The sequence below is a fragment of the Bubalus kerabau genome, chromosome 4 (assembly GCF_029407905.1).
Source record: "Bubalus kerabau isolate K-KA32 ecotype Philippines breed swamp buffalo chromosome 4, PCC_UOA_SB_1v2, whole genome shotgun sequence".
NCBI classification, from domain to species: domain Eukaryota; kingdom Metazoa; phylum Chordata; class Mammalia; order Artiodactyla; family Bovidae; genus Bubalus; species Bubalus kerabau.
Genome location: NC_073627.1, coordinates 66,892,774 through 66,913,459, shown reverse-complemented (window position 1 = coordinate 66,913,459; position 20,686 = coordinate 66,892,774). Strand labels below are relative to the sequence as shown.

At 39.2% G+C, this 20,686-nt stretch overlaps 1 protein-coding gene across 10 annotated transcripts in view; it reads left to right on the top strand.

Moving 5' to 3' along the window:
- The window catches only part of NEK1 (NIMA related kinase 1), a 130,891-nt gene that overhangs the window by 65,938 nt on the left and 44,267 nt on the right, over positions 1–20,686 (top strand). For 7 of the 10 annotated variants that reach the window (XR_008713277.1, XM_055577630.1, XM_055577627.1 and 4 more), the window contains 3 exons: positions 19,162–19,245; positions 19,669–19,752; positions 20,114–20,191. Coding sequence is in view for 9 of the 10 variants with exons in the window: in XM_055577630.1 (XP_055433605.1) it covers positions 19,162–19,245; positions 19,669–19,752; positions 20,114–20,191 (246 nt within the window). In the remaining variant the exon portion in view is untranslated. Of the gene's footprint in view, positions 1–1,928; positions 1,980–8,033; positions 12,816–19,161; positions 19,246–19,668; positions 19,753–20,113; positions 20,192–20,686 lie in introns of those variants that run through there. The other 3 variants (XM_055577628.1, XM_055577633.1, XM_055577634.1) reach the window with 3 other exon arrangements.

Here is a 20,686-nt window from a genome sequence, read left to right as displayed (position 1 = left end):
CTAGCAGATCTTCCCAACCCAGGAATCAAACCAGCGCATTGCAGGCGGATTCTTTACCAACTGAGCTGTCAGAGCTATCCCTCCATACTTATAAATTTATCTACAATTATACCCAGTATTTCCTTGTTTTCTCCAGTCTCAGAGGAGGATAATAATTTCTTCTGTTCAAAAGTAATCTTCCCATTCCATTCTTCCCATTCTATCCTATTTGATGATTATAAGGCTACTAACTGTTGACATTGGTCAATTTACTGGGTGCGTACTGTGCCAAAGAATGCTCAAACTACCACACAATTGCACTCATCTCACATGCTAGTAAAGTAATGCTGAAAATTCTCCAAGCCAGGTTTCAGCAGTACGTGAACTATGAACTTCCAGATAGTCAAGCTGGTTTTAGAAAAGGCAGAGGAACCAGAGATCAAATTGCCAACATCTGTTGGATTACTGAAAAAGCAAGACAGTGCCAGAGAAACATCTACTTCTGCTTTGTTGACTATGCCAAAGCCTTTGATTTTGTGGATCATCACAAACTGTGGAAAATTCTGACAGAGATGGGAATACCAGACCACCTGACCTGCCTCTTAAGAAGTCATGCAGGTCAGGAAGCAACAATTAGAACTGGACATGGAACAACAGACTGGTTCCAAACCGGGAAAGGAGTACGTCAAGGCTGTATATTGTCACCCTACTTATTTAACTTACGTGCAGAGTACATCATGAGAAATGCTGGACTGGATGAAGCACAAGCTGGAATCAAGATTGCCGGGAGAAATATCAATAACCTCAGATAATGCAGATGACACCACCCTTATGGCAGAAAGCGAAGAACTAGAGAGCCTCTTGATGAAAGTGAAAGAGGAGAATGAAAAAGTTGGCTTAAAACTCAACATTCAGAAAACTAAGATCATGGCATCAGGTCCCATCACTTCATGGCATATAGATGAGGAAACAGTGGAAATGGTGAGAGACTTTATTTTTTTGGGCTCCAAAATCACTGCAGATGGTGATTGCAGCCATGAAATTAAAAGACCCTTGCTTCTTGGAAGAAAAGTTATAACCAAGCTAGACAGCATATTAAAAAGCAGAGACATTACTTTGCTAATCCATCTAGTCAAAGCTATGGTTTTTCCAGTGGTCATGTATGGATGTGAGAGTTGGACTATACAGAAAGCTGAGCGGCGAAGAATTTATGCTTTTGAACTGTGGTGTTGGAGAAGACTCTTGAGAGTCCCTTGGACTGCAAGGAAATCCAACCAGTCCATCCTAAAGGAAATCAGTCCTGAATATTCATTGAAAGGACTGATGCTGAAGCTGAAACTCCAATACTTTGACCACCTGATGTAAAGAACTGACTCATTTGAAAAGACCCTGATGCTGGGAAAGACTGAAGGCGGGAGGAGAAGGGGACAATAGAGGATGAGATGGTTGGATGACATCACCATCTCAATGGACGTGAGTTTGTGTAAACTCCGGGAGTTGGTGATGGACAGGGAGGCCTGGCGTGCTGCAGTCCATGGGGTCGCAAAGAGTCAGACACGACTGAGTGACTGAGCTGAACTGAACTGAACTGCTATATGTCAGGCATAGTTTTGAGTTCTCTACCTGTATTAACTCACTTCTCACAGCAGCACCCTGAGGTGGGTTCTGTAGTGTTCCCGTCTTACATCTCACTGAGGCAGAAGTAGAGAAGCTAACATGACAGTTTGGGTTTTACAGAGACTGAATGGTAGATTGCGTGTTTAAATGCCATGTTCTGACTGTAGAACCCATGCTTTCGTGGCTTTATTTTCTGTGCCATACTGTCTGTTTACTTGAGGGTCCTCCTTACTCCATCACTTGTTTCCTCTCCCTCCTGATCATTTCTTTCTTCCCTGGTGCCCTCCCATAGCCTATAAATACATTCATGTTTCTCACATTTCTGCTCCTAGGAGGACCTCTTCACAGCTGGCCCCTCAAAGGAATGAAGCACTACTCTTCATTGTTGTTCACCCAGTGTTCAGAATCCTGTTGATATAGAAGTTATCACTGTCCATCTTCTCAGATATAATATAGTATTTTCAGTCTTTATCTTACTTGACCTTTCTGTGACATTTGGTCTTATGAGTTACTGCTTCTAAATTTCTTCACTGCCTTCTATGGTACCAAATTCTCCTTGTTTTTCTTTCTCTGTTTTTTTTTTTTTTTAATTTCTTAATATCTTTTCCTACAGGATTCTTTTCCGCTCACTTTTTAAAGGCTGATATTTTCTGGGGTGTTCTGTCTTTGGTTATTTTCTCACTATAAATAATACCCTGCAGTGATCTCATTCTACAAGGGACCAGTGACCTCACAGTCTGTCTCAGTTACTCAGACTACTCTTTAATTTCTATCCTGTCTAGCTGCCTTCTGGACATCATTTCCTGGGTGTTTCATTGGCACCTTAATTTTTAAATTTCCTTTTATTATTTAATGTATAATACAATAACTTTCTTATACCACTTTCTTACTACTTTTTTATAATACAATAACTTTCCTTTTATTATTTAAATTATAATACAATAATGGGTTTGCCTTGTGACTCAGCTGGTAAAGAATCTGTCTGCAATGTGGGAGACCTGGGTTTGATCCCTGGGTTGGGAAGATCCCCTGGAAAAGGGAAAGGCTACCCACTCCAGTATTCTGGCCTGGAGAATTCCATGAGACCCCATAGTCCATGGGGTTGCAAACAGTCGGATACAACTGAGCAACTTTAACTTTCACAATAACTTCATTTTTCTTCTCCAGTTCTATGAATTTTAGCACAAGTATAAATTCACATACCCACCACCATAGTCAGGGTATAGAAGAGTTGCATAATCCCAAAACTCTTTTGGTGTCTCAGCATAGTCATGCTGTCCCTACACCATCAACAGCCTGGCAGCTATTGTCTGTTCTCAATGACTACAGTGTTGTCTTTTCAAGAATATCTTATGTGGTATATATGTATGGTATCAGTTCAGCTCAGTTCAGTCACTCAGTTGTGTCCAACTTTGCAACCCCACGGACTGCAGCCAGGCTTCCCTGTCCATCACCAACTGCCACAGCTTGCTCAAACCCATGGCCATCAAATCAGTGATGCCATCCAACCGTCTCATCCTCTGTCGTCCCCTTCCCCTCCTGCCTTCAATCTTTCCCAGCAGCAGGGTCTTTTCCATTGAGTTAGTTCTTCGCATCAGGTGGCCAAAGTATTGGAGTGTTCAGCTTCAGCGTCAGTCCTTCCAATGAATATTCAGGACTGATCTTCTTCAGAATGGACTGGTTGGATCTCCTTGCAGTCCAAGGGACTCTCAAGAGTCTTCTCCAACACCACAGTTCAAAAGCATCAATTCTTTGCTGCTCAGCTTTTTTTATAGTCCAAATCTCACATCCATACATGACCACTGGAAAAACCATAGCTTTGACTAGATGGACCTTTGTTGGCAAAGTAATGTCTCTGCTTTTTAATATGCTGTCTAGCTTGGTCATAACTTTTCTGCCAGGGAGCAAGTGTCTTTTAATTTCATAGCTGCAGTCACCATCTGCAGTGTTTTTGGAGCCCAGGAAAATAAAGTCTGTCACTGGTTCCCTTGTTTGGAAAGTATGAAAAGGCAAAAAGATATGTACAGTATATATAATGAAATATGAACCTTATTGGTTGACTTCTTTCACTCACCTTAATCATTTTCATCCAAGCTGTTGCATTTATCAGTAACTTTTTCTTTTATTTTTGAGTGATTTCCATTGTATGGATATGCTATGGTTTGTTTATTCATTCACTCATTGAGGGACATTTGGGTTGTTTCTAGTTTTTGATGATTATAAGTACTGCTGTTTGTATCATTCATTTACAAGTTTTTGGACAAGTGTTAAGTTTTTATTGGGTAAATACCCAGGAGTAGGTTTACTGAATCATATGGTACATGTATATTTAACTTGGGTTTTCAAAAAAGTCAAACCATTTGCTGGAATTCTTGTACCATTTTACCTTCCTACCAGGAGTAAACAAGAGTTCCACTTGCTTTGCATCCTCATCAGCATTGGGCATTGTCACTATTTTTTTATTTTGGCCATCTAATTATGTATAAGGGTATCTCATTGTGATTTAATGTGCATTTCTCAAAATGTTAATGATGTCGAATTCCTTTTAATGTTCTTATTTGTGATCCTTATATCCTCTTTAGAGAACTGTCCGAATAATTTGTTGATGTTGATTGATTGTTATTTGTTTAGCTTTGCGTGTTCTTTATATTCTGGATAAGTCTTTTATTTGGTTGCCGGGGTCCATCCCCGGCTGATCCAGGGTATTCGAAGCAGGGATGGCGTCGGCGACCTATTTAATTATTTATTCATCAAAGATATAAAGAGTAATAGAATGAGGATAGCTCAGTAGGAAAATTCAGTGGAGAAAAGAGGCTGAGTAGCTTGGTTTACACGGGAGACCAATAAAACTTCAAGACAAGAAGTTTGCACCACTTACGTAGGCCACAGGCATCCTTCTGTTCTCCCGAAGGAGAGGAGACACTGAGGCCTCCCCGGTCGGATCTTAGAAGCCCAGGCATAATTAGTAAGCATGGCAGATTCCGCGCTCCAGATGGAGACTCAGCCAGAGTGAGAGAGAGAGCGACATGGGGAGACCAGTATTTCGAGAAACTGATCCCAATTCTTTATTTTCCAGAGTCTGTTGTTATACACTGAGATGTTATACAAAAGTCACGCAGGGACAGCAGTCCTGACTTTTATTAAAGTCAGGTGCTTCACACAAATGTATACAGAGGTCTTAGGTGTGTTACATCATCTTCTGGCCAGGGTGGCCTGCTGACAATTTATGACCCTCTCCTTGTGACAGCGGTCAGTCAACACTTATTTCTCCAGGAGTGATTATTCTTAAAACAGACGTCACTCAAATAAAGTTACATTCCTGTAGGGTGAGGGTGTAGTGGGTTTTAGTTAAGGAAAGAATTTACTTGGCCTAAGGTCTAACGTGATTTATATCAAAGGTTAATACTTATTTCTTCTATATATTCATTAATGTGTGTAAGGGCAGGGGATATGGAGACTTAGCAAAAAACATTGGCTCAACAAATGAAAAACTCTTCACCAATACAATTTCTAATCAGCCCATTATACTTATACTAATAGTTTTCTAACTTTTCTAAGGAACCTGTTTTTAGAAGGTTTAAAGCATCTCATGCCTCTCACAGTTGGGAGGCTGTGAGCAATCACGTGTGGCCAGACAAGCCTGTCAGGCAGGCTAGAGAACCTTCAGAGGAGTTTGTAGGTTGAAACACTCCTGTCACGCCCAGAAATTATTATTAACTGGAGCTCTAAGTTAACTCCTTCTCCGAAAGAGGTGGTGGGGGACAGCCCCCCGTAAAGTCAGAGGTGTAGGTGACAGCACAAAGTAGTAAAGTAGGCAGGCTCTGGTTATGGGGGTAGATGCTTGAGGATTTCCAGGGGGACTCCTGAGGCTCAATCCCGCCTTTGCGTATGTTGAGCCTCCTTCCTCATGACCTTTGCCATGGGCGGAGTGCCTCACGCCAGCCCCCAACATTTGGTAAGTAACTTGCCAGTATTTTTTAAGTGGTAGTTTGCCTTATCATTCTCTTAACAGTATTTTTCACAGAACAAAAAGTATTAACTTTGATAAAGTGTTTTCAGATTTCTGGTTTATGGATCATGCTTTTGCTGTTGTGTCTAAAAACTTTCTGCCTATCCAACAGTCGTAAAGATTTACCCCTACTTTAAAAAAAATTTTTTATAGTTCTACTTTTAACCTTTAGCTCTATGATCCATGAAGGATGGATGTTTCCATATAAAAAAAAGAAAATGTTTTTATTATGGTAAAATACCCAAAACATACAATTTTCTGTCTTAATCATTTAAAAATACACAATTCGGTAGCATGAGGTACATTCACAGTGTTATCTTCTTTCTGCTTGATTTCTGTTTATTTTGCTCTTTTCTAGTTTTTTAAGGTTATAGCTTAAATAGCTGAGGATGAGACTTTTCTTTTTTTTCTAATATTGGTAGCACTGCGTTAATTTCACCCACAAATTGTGCTGTGTTCTGTTTTCATTTTCATTCAGGTCAGAATTCATTCTGATTTCCCTTGAAATTTCTCTTTGGCCTGTGAATTACTTAGAAATGAGTTGTTTAATTTCCATGTGTTTGGATGTTTTCCTACTTTTGCCTGTAACTGTTTCCCGGTTGTATTTTATGATCAGAGGACATACTTTCTTGAACTTCAGTCATTTTACATTTGTTAGGATTCGTACTTTGACCTAGGATATGATCTATATTCATGAATGTTCCACATGCACTTGAAAAAAATATGTACTCTGCTGTCGTTGGGTGGAGTGCTGTGTGTTTCAGTTAGACACAGTGAGTTAATGGTGCTTTTCAGTACTTCTTGATCTGTGCTGACAGTATGCCAATATGTTTGATATTAAGGTAGGAGAGTTGAAGTCTTCAAATATAATTGTAGATGTATCTGTTTTTTCCTTTCAGTTCTGTGAGGTTTTCCTTTCTATTTTTTTTATTTTTAAAAAGCATGAGCACATTTAAAATTATTGGGTTTTTTTGGTGCATTGACTTTTTTTTTAATCAAAATATAATCTTTTTGTTCTTTGTATTAGGCTTTTGTTTTTGTTTTTCTGTCTAACAAATTAGTATAATTTAGTGGCTTTTAACAAAGCAAAATTGAACACAGTGCTCATCTGCTTAGAGTTACTCAATGGTTGTCTAGTGTTTATAGGGTAAATTACACCTGGGTAGCTTCCCACGAGGCTTCTATCCTTTGTCTTTCTTACTGCTCTTGATTCTCCTGTTCCCTTTTTCATCCCTTACACTTCAGCATTACCAGACTTTGCAGTTCCCTGGTGGCACAGTTTCTAGATTTTGCCTGAGATTCCATCTCGCTTATCTTCATGGAGAGAGCTTATGGTTCCTTTCTGTTGCCTTGTTGATTTGTGGGCTATGGCTGAGGATGTGGTAGAGATTCCAGGGCAAGAGTAAACATGCTTCTACTGCCACTGTGTTGGTTTCCTGCTTAGGAAGGGATGGTGGTTAACTGTAGCAACAGTTACTGTTTATTTGTGCAGCATCTTAGTTTACGTAAAGTTTTCTGATTCTGTGACCTTTGTGTATCTTCATAGAGTAGACACTCCATTACTGCTGTGAGAAAACTATTGATCCTGTGCTGTAGGTCTGTACTGTACATTTATGTTGCATGGGCTGAAACCGGGAAACATGGTCTCTCCCCAAGTTCATCAGCTCTGATGAATGAGCTGGGGAGTCTTGAGGAGAGGCATGTGGCAGACATCTCAGGGAGACCTTTGCAAGCTGCTCTGAAAACAGTCAGGAACCTGGGACCCGACTCTCATATGAGGCGCAGTCAGTCAGCCCTGCATCTCATGCAAGAAACCCTCCTTAGCCCAGCAGTCTTGATGCCGGAAAGAGCCACTTAATGTAAATCCCCACATTTTGTAGTAAAGAGAGAAAAAAAAGCTTGTTTGGGATTTTACCTTGAAAAATGCCGTTTAAAAAATTATTTTGTCTTATATTTATCAGAATTTTGTATATATTTGCAAGTCTATATTCTCAAAGTAACTTGAGAAGGATTATAATTTTTCAGATAGAATTTTATAATGAGTAATATATGTTTTTTATCAAATCCAAGTTACAACTATAAGGCATAGTGTTATATATGATTAAAAGAGAAAAAGTTGCTGATCTAACTTGATACAGTGCTTTTTATCACTTAAACTTTTTGTTTTATACTTGTTGAAATAATTCTCTGATTTTTTTTTATTATATTGAGCATTCGTAAAAAGGAAAATGAATAAAATAAATTGGTAAAGGTGTTCATTCCTAAATCTACTTTACATTCATAATTTGTTTTTCCAATCATTCCTTTTAAAATTAGGGTCATTGCTATTCATGTTTTCCCAAATATTAAACTCTGTACCACCACGTGCCCTGAGATTTCAGCATTTCTTAAGAGGACCCAAATTTTGTTTCTGGTATTTTCTTTCAAGAGTCAGCAAGCTTTGGTGCTGGTGCTTTCTTGCTGTCATCAGAGGGAATCAGTGGAAGGTCTTCAGTAACTACTAGGCTCCTGTTTCCTCTTGAACAAGCCACTAAGTGAATTTTTTACTTGAAACTGAGGAACTAAGGTTGCCCAGTTATGACACTAAGAAAGAAGAAAACTAATAAAGTTCATATGTTTACACCTATGTTATAACTGCTGCCTGGCCTACAGTTTATAAGATTATAACAGATCATGAAGATGCCATTGATTATAAAGATGCACACCATTTCAGAGATGTTAAAATGTGAAAAATTTTCATGTTAGGATTGATGAAAGATGGTGTACCCTTCACTTCAAAATTTCTGTATGGTTTACTTTTATAACTGTGTTATGAAAGAAGGCGATTTTTATTTTAAAGAAATGGTTGAGATTTTAGCAGTTTTCCAAAGATCATTTCTGAATTTTTTAATTCCAGTACTATTTTGAAGGACCAACACCATAATTCCTTGCAGTTTTTAAGAATTCACATAACTTATTCAACCACTGAGTATTCGTAAATGGTTTTTCATGTAATTTGAATTATTTTCCAGCATCGCTATCATTATTTTCATGAAATCCTTTCATCTTTGGCAAGTTTTATAATTTCCTTTGTCAGTCAGTTTGTATTAGACATGCATTATATTGTCAGATATGAATGGGACAGACTAGAGATCTCTTCAAGAAAATTAGTGATACCAAGGGAACATTTCATGAAAAGATGGCCACAATAAAGGACAGAAATGGTATGGACCTAACATAAGCAGAAGATATTAAGACGAGGTGGCACAAATACACAGAAGAGCTATATGAAAAATATCTTCACAACCCAGATAATCATGATGGTGTGATCACTCACCTAGTATCTTCACGACCCAGATAATCACAATGGTGTGATCCTGGAATGCGAAGTTAAATGGGCCTTAAGAAGCATCACTACAAACCAAGCTAGTGGAGGTGATGGAATTCCAGTTGAGCTATTTCAAATCCTGAAAGATGATGCTGTGAAAGTGCTGCACTCAATATGCCAGCAAATTTGGAAAACTCAGCAGTGGCCACAGCACTGGAAAAGGTCAGTTTTCATTCCAATCCCAAAGAAAGGCAATGCCAAAGAATGCTCAAACTACCGCACAATTGCACTCATCTCACACGCTAGTAAAGTAATGCTCAAAATTCTCCAAGCCAGGCTTCAGCAATACGTGAACCATGAACTTCCGGATGTTCAAGCTGGTTTTAGAAAAGGCAGAGGAACCAGAGATCAAATTGCCAACATCCGCTGGATCATCGAAACAGCAAGAGAATTCCAGAAAAACATCTATTTCTGCTTTATTGACTATGCCAAAGCCTTTGACTGTGGATCACAATAAACTGTGGAAAATTCTGAAAGAGATGGGCATACCAGACCACTTGACCTGCCTCTTGAGAAACCTGTATACAGGTCAGGAAGCAACAGTTAGAACTGGACATGGAACAACAGACTGGTTCCAAATAGGAAAAGGAGTACATCAAGGCTGTATATTGTCACCCTGCTTATTTAACTTTTATGCAGAGTGCATCATGAGAAACCCTGGGCTAGAGGAAGCACAGGCTGGATTCAAGATTGGCCGGGAGAAATATCAATAACCTCAGATATGCAGATGACACCACCCTTATGGCAGAAAGTGAAGAACTAAAGAGCCTCTTGATGAAGGTGAAAGAGGAGAGTGAAAAAGTTGGTTTAAAGCTCAACATTCAGAAAACTAAGATCATGGCATCCAGTCCCATCACTTCATGGCAGATAGATGGGGAAACAGTGGCTGACTTTATTTTTCTGGGCTCCAAAATCACTGCAGATGGTGACTACAGCCATGAAATTAAAAGACACTTACTCCTTGGAAGGAAAGTTATGACCAACCTAGACAGCATATTAAAAAGCAGAGACATTACTTTGCCAACAAAGGTCCATCTAGTCAAGGCTATGGTTTTTCCTGTGGTCATGTATGGATGTGAGAGTTGGACTGTAAAGAAAGCTGAATGCCAAAGAGTTGATGCTTTTGAACTGTGGTGTTGGAGAAGACTCTTGAGAGTCCCTTGGACTGCAAGAAAATCCAACCAGTCCATCCTAAAGGAGATCAGTCCTAGGTGTTCATTGGAAGGAACTAAGGCTGAAACTCCAATACTTTGGCTACCTGATGCAAAGAGCTGACTCATTTGAAAAGACCCTGATGCTGGGAAAGATTGAGGGCAGGAGGAGAAGAGGACGACAGGATAAGATGGTTGGATGGCATCATCGACTCGATGGACATGGGTTTGGGTGGACTCTGGGAGTTGGTGATGGACAGGGAGGCCTGGTGTGCTGTGGTTCATGGAGTCCCAAGGAGTCGGACACGACTGAGCGACAACTGAACTGAACTGTTGGATCATCGAAAAAGCAAGAGAGTTCTAGAAAAACATCTGCTTATTGACTATGCCAATGCCTTTGGCTGTGTGGATTACAATAAACTGGAAAATTCTGAAAGAGATGGGAATACCAGACCACCTGACCTGCCTCTTGAGAAATCTCTTTGCAGGTCAGGAAGCAACAGTTAGAACTAGACATGGAACAACAGACTGGTTCCAAATCAGGAAAGAAGTACGTCAAGGCTGTATATTGTCACCCTGCTTATTTAACTTATATGCAGAGTACATCATGAGAAATGCTGGGCTGGATGAAGCACAAGCTGGAATCAAGATTGCCGGGAGAAATAGCAATAACCTCAGATAATGCAGATGACACCACCTTTATGGCAGAAAGTGAAGAAGAACTAGAGAACCTCTTGATGAAAGTGAAAGAGGAGAGTGAAGAAGTTGGCTTAAAACTCAACAGTCAGAAAACTAAGATCATGGCATCCATTCCCATCACTTCATGGCAGATAGATGGGCAAAAAAATGGAAACAGTGACAGACTTTATTTTCCTGAGCTCCAAAATCACTACTGATGGTGACTGAGTGACTGAATCGACTGACTGGCTGATATTGTCAGATGTTTACAACATTGAACAATCAAGAGAGACTGATCAGCAGAGACCTCGATGTGATGAATGAGGAGAAACATTATTTGGGGACTACATTCATAGTGGTCATTACTGCTTATTTTGGGGCTCTGACAGCATTCAGCATTCTAACTGCTGAGACTTTTACATAACAGCTATACCTACAAAACAGTACAGTGATGGTTATTTACTCTTTAAGAAAAATATATTAATACCACTGATTTAAGGAAGTACATAAATATCTTTCCATTAAGAAATATTAATGTTCATGACTTGTTTGTACAGTTTGAAAATGTATACACCTTTACACTGTGGTTTATTCTAATAGCCAGTTGTAAAATGCCTATTTTGCTGAGAAACAGAAGCAGTTGTAAAGAGGTTGTGACAGATACACATCTGAAACCTAAAATGTGTTTTCTCATACTAAAATCTCTTTATAAATAATCAAACCTAAACAGTTAAGTTTTAAGTCTTAAAGATTAACCTTCTGAAGTTGTAAAACTGCTGTAGTTAAATTATTTGATCAGTACCTTTTGTTAACTGCTTTATATTGGAATAATCCTAATGAATTACAACATTGTTCCTGTGGCAAAATGAAATCAAAATTTCTGTCCTGTGAACAAGCATTTGGAACATAAATAATTTTTAGGTTGAATTGTGATTTAAAGTAACCAGGTATTTCAGAATAATTCCATGTGTTTGTATGCAAATTCAAAATTTTCCCTTTTCACGTAATATTAATAGAAAAAATGCAGGTTAAGGAAACTCTTAACAAGTAGGACCTCAAGCCAAGTGGTTTGTCTTTCTCTGAACAGTATTCATAAAAATTAACTAAAGTTACTTAGAATCTAATCCTGACAGGAATTTTCTGGAGTGGGGGTTTTGATTCCGAGGTCACAGGTTTTGAAACTGACTCAGAGTCATGTGTAGTTTGCCCAAGATCACTTGATATGTCTGGAGGCAGTGGGCAAACCCAGTATGTCTGACTTTGAAGATCATTCTTCCAAGTAATTTGCTTTGCTGTTTGTTCCTAAATCCCATATTAGTGTTTGCTTTACTTTAGGTAAAACTTGTGAACTTGATGATTTTGTAGTGCAGGGATAGCAAACATTTCCTGTTAAAGGGCAGATGGTAAGTGTTCTAGGCTTTGCAGCCCATATGCTGTCCTAAGTAATGGCTCAGCTCTGTGTGGCAGAGAAAACTTGAGCGAATAGGCGGAGCTGTGCTGGTGAAACCTTCAGTCAGCTGACTGGATGTGACCTGAGGATTGTAGTTTGCTCATTCTTGTTGTGAAGTATCCTAGCAGCAAATTAGTTCTTCATCACTAACTTGTTTATTTTGAGAAGATATTTTTTTCAGCTCTTAAAAAAAAAATTACTTCGTTGTCCTGCTCAAATACAATTTTTGGTACATAGAAAAGAAGATATTTAATATATGTATAAATTATCAAGCAAAATAATAGACCCAGGAGGTAGAACACTAAGTTTGGTCTGTGTACTGTTCCATAATCTAGAGATTGGCAGGTATTTTTCTGTAAATATCTTAGTCTTTTCAAACCATAATATCTCTGTCATAACTAGCTCTGCATTGTCACATGGTAGTAACCACAGACACTGTGTGAATGAATGAGCATGGCTGAGGTCCAGTATAATTTTACTTAGGGACTGAAATTTGGATTTCATATCATTTTCATATGGTCATGAAATACTTTTGTTTTTTTGACCATTTAAAAATGTGCAAAACCATTCTTAGTGTATAAAACATAAAAACATAGGTGGAGAGCTGGATTTGACCTGTAAGCCGTAGTTTGACAACCTCTGTTCCAGAGTTTGCCTCTGGGATTGCTGTAAAGACTAAAACATAGTCGTATGGTAATTCTGGAACTTGGTGCACAGTTGGACCTTGAACAATGTGGGGATTAGGGCGTTGACTCTCCTTGCAGTTGAAAACCTGCAGGTAACTTAAACCTATGCTCTGTATACTTGATTCCTCCAAATCAGGTCTGCAGTTCAGCATCCATGCATGAACTCAACAACCGCAGGTTGTGTGTTTACTATTGAAAAACATCTTTGTATCAGTGGACCCACCCACAGTTCACATCCACAGTGGTTAAGGGTCACCTGTACGAGTCTATTTTTTTTAATATATTTTTTAAAATTTATGTACATATTTAACATTTATATAGTTGATGAATAAATACAAATTTAAAGGCATAACTTAAATATATTCATGGTTCTAGAGATTTTTAAATTTTATATACTCATATATCAAAGTACATATATATATATGATATAAAACTGGAGAAGGAAATGGCCGCCCACTCCAATGTTCTTGCCTGGAGAATCCCAGGGACAGGGCAGCCTGGTGGGCTGCCATCTATGGGGTCGCACAGAGTCGGAGACAACTGAAGTGACTTAGCAGTAGCAGTACTAGTCTTACAGTGGGAGTATATTGTAGTACCCTCACTACTAAATAACTTCTACTCTGTTCCAGGACCTACTTTTTCCTGCTCTTCCCTCTAAATACAGTAACACTCTGGAAATCACCTCTCCTATATTTCATGAACTGAGTGTTGGACATGCCTGCAGTCCAGATCCACCATGAAAGTGAAAGTGAAGTCACTCAGTTGTGTCCAACTCTTTGCGACCCCATTTACTATAGCCTACCAGGCTCCTCCGTCCATGGAATTTTCCACACAAGAATACTGGAGTGGGTTACCATTTCCTTCTCCAAGAGATCTTCCTGACCCAGGGATTGAACCTGAGTCTCCTTCATTGTAGGCAGACGCTTTACCATCTGAGCCACCAGGGAAGTCCCAGATACACCATAGACATAGATAAAAAAACAAAACTAAACAAGAAAAGAAGGCCAAGTGCCAAAGAATTGATGCTTTCAAACTGTGGTGTTGGAGGAGACTCTTGAGAGTCCCTTGGACTGCAGGGAGATCCAACCAGTCCATCCTAAAGGAAATCAACCCTGAATATTCATTGGAAAGGCTGATGCTGAAGCTCCAGTCCTTTGGCCACCTGATGCAAAGAGCTGACTCATTGGAGAAGACCCTGATGCTGGGAATTATTGAAGGCAGAAGGAGAAGGGGACGCCAGAGAACAAGATGGTTGAATGGCACCACCAACTCAATGGCCATGAGTTTGAGCAAACTCCAGGAGATGGTGAAGGACAGGAAAGCCTGGTGTGCTTAGTCCATGGGGTCACAAAGAGTTGGACACGACTGAGTGACTGAACAACAACAAAAAACAAGAAAATCCTCTCACTCGCCAACATACTAGGAAAGAGGAATCCCACTGTCTGCCCCAGGGGGTCCTGGTGGGTGGGTTAAACTGTGGGCAGCAGTGAAGCCCCAGGCTGTCCCAGCCCCATTCCACAACTAAAGCATGAGCAGGTGACTTGGAGGACAGTTAGACCCACCTGTGGCAGCAAAGCCCTGGACTATCCCAGTCCACTTAACAGCTAGTACATGAGCAGATGATCCATCTATCCATAGCAGTTTACACAAAGCTCTGTGTCCCCATGCTCTGCCTAATGACAAGGAGACCAAGCTCAGTGGCAACCCCCCCACCCCCGCCTCCCATCAGGATATCTTCAGTAACAGCAGGTGACCTGGAAAACAGCTTCATCTTCACAGAATAATACCAGGAGGGCCTGAGCAGGAGCTGCATCAGCACCAGAATAATGAAGCAGACCAGAGTAACGTTACAAGAGTTCAGAATACCAGACTTGTATTGAAGTAAAGCCCACAAAAGTAGGCCAGAACCTGAATTTTAGTAAATTGAATCCAACCACAACCAAGTAGGATTTAGTCTGGAAACCCAAGTCTGTTTTGTTCTACCCTGTCAACAGGCTAAAGAAAAATCATGTGAGCGTAACAATTGATGCAGAAAATCTTTTGACAGAGATCAACATACATAATATAAACTGTCAGTAACTGAAAATCAGTGGGATTCTCCTCAACCTCATAATGCACATCTATAAACAAACTCACACCTAACTTAATACTTACAGGTAGAGGACTGAATGCTCTCCCACTACAGTCTGGAAAAAGACAAGGAAGTTAACTCTCACCACTTTTAATCATCATACTGCTGGCAGTTTTGGAGAAGGCAATGGCACCCCACTCCAGTACTCTTGCCTGGAAAATCCCATGGATGGAGGAGCCTGGAAGGCTGCAGTTCATGGGGTCGCTGAGGGTCGGATACGACTGAGCGACTTCACTTTCATGCATTGGAGAAGGAAATGGCAACCCACTCCAGTGTTCTTGCCTGGAGAATCCCAGGGACAGGGAGCCCGGTAGGCTGCCGTCTATGGGGTCGCACAGAGTCGGACACGACTGAAGCAACTTAGCAGCAGCAGCAGCAGCTGGCAGTTTTGGTTAGTGCTGTAAGGAACAAAAAAGAGAGTAAAGGCATACAGATTTGAAAAGAAGGAATGAAACTATTACTGTTTCCAGTTGACATGATTATCTGCATAGAATATCTCAAGGGCTCTATACCAAAGCACTCCTAGAACTAAAAAATGAACTCATTATAGTTACATGATATAAGGTCATTTCACAAAAGTCAACTGATTTCTGTATGTTGACAATGAAGAAATGGAAACTGATATTTAAAAAACAGCAAAATACCATTTACAATTGCCCCAAACAAAGTGGGGGGAAAAAAGTATAATAATAATAAACATGTAAGATTTGTGCCATGAAAATGATAATATCTTGATGAAATTGTTAAATATTTAGAGACACATGCCGTGGTCGTTAATTGGAAGACTCAATGTGTAATAAAAAATGGCAAGTCTTCTTAAATTTGCAATTCTTAGTAAAATCTCAGAAACATTTTTAAATAGATTTAGACAAGCGTGTTTTGAAATTTATAAATTAGGTTGAAAAAGTAATTGCAGGTATGGACTGTGAATTTTAAATCATTATGACTAGGCTCAAACACATCTTTATTAATCAAAGTAGGAACAATTACAGTCAACACATTTTTGCAAATAAGAAATAAGTTTGTTTATTCCTGTAGTGTAAAAATCTGTGCTTCGGGATTGAACGAACTCTTGGAAAGCATTTTCTGCCTCTTGCTGATTATGGAAGCATTTTCCCTGCAAAAAGTTGTTGAGACGCTTGAAAAAGTTTTAGTTGGTTAGCAAGGAGTCAGGTGAATATGGTGGATGAGGTAAAGCTTTGTAGCCCAATTCATTCAACTTTTGAAGCATTGATTGTGTGATGTGCAGTTGTGCATTGTTGTGGGGAAGAATTGGGCTCATTATGTTGACCAGTGTTGGCTGCAGGCATTGCAGTTTTTGGTGCATCTTACCAATTTGCTGAGCATACTTCTCAGATGTAATGGTTTCACTGGATTCAGAAAGCCATAGTGGATCAGACGGGAACCAGACCACCAGTGACCATGACCTTTTTATGGTGCGAGTTTGGCTTTGAGAAGTGCTTTGGAGCTTCTTCTTGATCCAGCCACTGAGCTGCTCATCACTGGTTGTCATGTAAAACCCACTTTTTGTCACTCATCACAATCCAGTCAAGAAATGTCTCATCGTTGTTAGACAAAAGTATGAACCTTGACTTCAGCCTCACACTGTATAAAACAGAACAGTTCATGCACTCTAATGTAAAAGAGAAAATTGTAAAACGTACAGGAAAAGAAGAAAATTTAAGACCTAAGACTAGACAAAGAGTTCTTAGACTTGACACTAAAAGCACAATCCATAAAAGAAAAACTTGATAAATTTGACTTCATCAGAATTTAAAACTTTTGCTCTTCAAAAGACCCTGTTAAGAGGAAGAAAATACAGGTTATATATTGGAGGAAAATATTTTTAACCTCATGTTTAACAAAAGATTTGTATCGAGAACATATAAAAACTCAACATTAACTGTACAAAGTTATATAAAACTTTGTATATGTTTGGCACAGTGGTAAAGAATCTGCCTACCTATGGGCAAAAGACACTCTAAACCTTTCATTGAAGAGGATATGCAGATGGAAGATAAACACATGCAAAGATGTTCAGCATTATTAGCCATTTGGGAAATGCAAATTAATTAAACCACAAGAATGTATCACTGCCTACCCAATTGTGATAAAAACAAATGCTGATGAGGATGTGGAAAAAGGGAGTCATCAAACATTGCTGGTAAGGATGTTAACTGATACAGCCTCTTTGCAGAACTGTTTGGCAATCCGTTTTAAAACCGCAGATGGATCTGCAATACCAAGAGTAGGCAATTCTACTTGTCCCAGAGAAAACTTATTTTCACAAAGAAACATTTTGTTGTTGAGTCACTAAGTCATGTCTGATTCTCTGCGACCCTTTGGACTATAGCCCACCAGGCTTTTCTGTCCATGGCATTTGCCAGGCAAGAATACTTGAGTGGGTTGCCATTTCCTTCTCCAGGGGATCTTCCCAACCCAGGAATTGAACCTACTTCTCCTGCATTGGTAGGCAGATTCTTTACCACTGTGCCACCAGGAAAGCCCAAGAAACTTTTAACATGAGTGTTATTAGCAACTTTACTCTTAATAGTCAAAAACGGGAAATCCAAGGGTCCTTCAGCAGGTGAATGAATAAATAAAGCATAGCATTTCCATACCTTAGTCTACTACTCAACACTCATATAGAACAAACCATTGAGTCTTGTGTCCAGTGCCTTGAATGGACTGCAGGGGAGTAAAATCAAGTGAAAACCGTCAACTGGAGGAGGATACATACTGTGTGTTTATATATAGAAGTTGTTGAAATATAATTGTAAAGATGGAGAATAGATCAGCAGTTGACAGGCAGGGATAGAGTAGAAAATGTGGCTGTGAAGTGATACAGTAATGGTACAGTTAAGTATCTTGATTTGATGGTGGTCTAACAAAGCTGTGTGTGTAATAAGATGGTCTGTTGCAGATATAAAAATGTGCATGTGTAAGCAGTGAAATCCTGTGGTTCATGCAGGCCCAGCTTCCCAGTTTGGATAGTGCCCCGCAGTAATACAAGATGATACAGTTCGGAGAGACTGGATGAAGGGTACATGGGACGTCCCTGTACACTCCTTTTCTTCTTTCTGTTGTTAGCTATAATATTTCAAACTAAAATGTTTGAATTCCTACATGGGCACATAAGGAAATCTGGAGGAAAATACTGTTAAACTTTAAGTTTCTCAGATGGTAGAATTTTGAATGTGTTGCCTTTATTTTATATGTTTCCTATGGTGAACATATATGATTTTTATGAGAGAAAAAGATACTGACATAAATAGATACAATCAAAACTAATTTCCAGGTGAAATAGTAATTGCACAATTTGCTCAAAAGCGAACATTTGCACTGTGAACTTGGAGGCCATTGGTAGCCTTGGAAATTTTTCAGAGCCATAGTGGGATCAGAACCCAAAGTGCAGCAGATTAAAACATAAATGGGAAGCAGAAAAATATAGGTGACAAATACAAAAAGTATACTTTTAGCAAGCTCATAGAGGCGAGATGGGCAGAGGGAAGAGGGCTTCGATTAGTAAGCTGGGAGGCTCTTGGAGCACCGATGCTGCTGCAGGAAGAGGGCGGGGTCCTTACGAGTCATTTTGGCAAGGAGCTTATTGCACCCTTGGGATAAACCATGAGATCATGAGTCCCTGTGTGGTTGGGCGGGTCACTTGCAGTCTAGATATGCGGCGTGCCTGCGAGCAGGGAACTGCAGCTAGCACGTTCCCTGTCGTGTGTGTGCTTAGTATGTAAGCAAACATGTAGACATGATGGGCCTTTGTAGAGAGAGATTTTGATTTGGAGTTTAGCTGACCTCCAAAGCAGTTTTTAAAACTCTGTTGACTTAAGTGGCTAATAAAAGTGTAGCTGGTCTCTATTAATATTGACTAAGTTTGGGATTTAATTGCTTTTTTCTGTTCCATGAATGCATTGGTTAAATTGATCAAGGAAAATGCCAGGGTCTGTTTCCAGTTTATCAGCTAATCACCTAGATGTGATCAGTACTTGCCAGCAAAAATAGTGGCCCCAGGCTGTTCCTAGGTAAGATGCTGCTGTAGCTATAGTCATTCTTTAAACTTAGTACATTACGTGACGCACAGGGCATCCTGCACAACCTGGCAGCTCTCTATGGAGGCAGGCCCAGCTCTTCACGAGGAGGGAAGCCAAGAAACAAAGAGGAAGAGGTACGCCTCCCGCATGCTCGCTGCCTGGCACCGTCACTTTGAGTTGATTGCCTTCCTTTCCTGCATGGTTTACGTTCTTCACGGTGATTGGAGGATTTGTAGGTCTGTAGGGACCTATTAATAATATATCTTGGCTGACATACTGTGTTATGATTTTGCTCCATAACTGCTTTTCCGTATTCTGATTTCAATTTCTTTAAATAAAATTAAAAATTTTTGTCACTGTAATGTATTTCTTTTCATAAATAAATTGATCTAAATTAAACACTTGAAAGCTAATATTACATTTCCATTAACCAGATCTCAAAATTTTATTTCTTATATTCCCATTAACACTTTTCTTTAAATTAAAAACATTTTAGCAATAAAAATATTGGTAATTTTTTTTTTAATTGAAATGTTGCCTTTTTTTTCTGTTTGTAGGTTTATTTGGCAAGACTAAGACAAATAAGATTGCAGAATTTCAATGAACGCCAACAAATTAGAGCCAAGCTTCGTGGTGAAAAGGCAGGTTGAAAATCTATTTTTCAAAAAGTACTTGAATGACATTATCATATATTGAGATTAAAAATGCTGTGCCACTAACACAAGATAAAATCTCATGAAGACAGTGAAAGTCAAAGACCAAAAAAACTATATAGGAATACAGAAAATTGTATTTATATCATATAAAAGGGGACATTTTATATCACTCTCTTTTTATCTGTTTTTCCCAGTGTCCATAGGAGTTGATGGTTCTGGAGAGTTTGGTTGTAGCTCTGAATAAGTTACCATTTTTCATTTTTAGATGTTTATTTATTCATATAAACTCTGCAGTGAATTTGAGGTTCTATCCTAAGTGCTGCTGTGCTCACTACTTATTTTGTAGAAGGAAACTGACAGCTCTGAAGATCAAGAAGGAAGTGAGGAAGCCGATGTGAGGCGTAAAAAAGTGGAAGCCCTGAAGGTATGTACTGGAAGGTGATAGGGGTTTTCTTAGAGAAAAGGGAACCCAATAGAAAATTATGTTCTTAAGTCTTTCATCGTTAAATCACCTTATTCTTTTGCCTTAATTTTTCTTTGTCCTCGCTTTGTTTCTGAAAAGTAGCATTTCTCTCTTTATATCTTATTTATGGAGAACAATTTGATGAAAGCATGGCATAAATACATGAAACTATCACACAAGTAATCTTAAAAAGAGAAAATGGCAACCGTGAAAATGAAAAGCCATTTCTGTGAAGACAAGTGTGTGCATAATCATGTTTTAAAACTTTTCCGTGTTTATTTCCTTTTGAATGTACATTCATTTATTTTCACTCCAGAGATACTTATTGAGCAGCTGCTGTGTTTTGACACCTGATTTAGGTGCTGGGTTTGCAGCCTATTTGTATTCTGGAGGGGCACCCCCCCCACCAACACACACACACACATACTCTCAGCCACAGTCTCACATAGACATGCA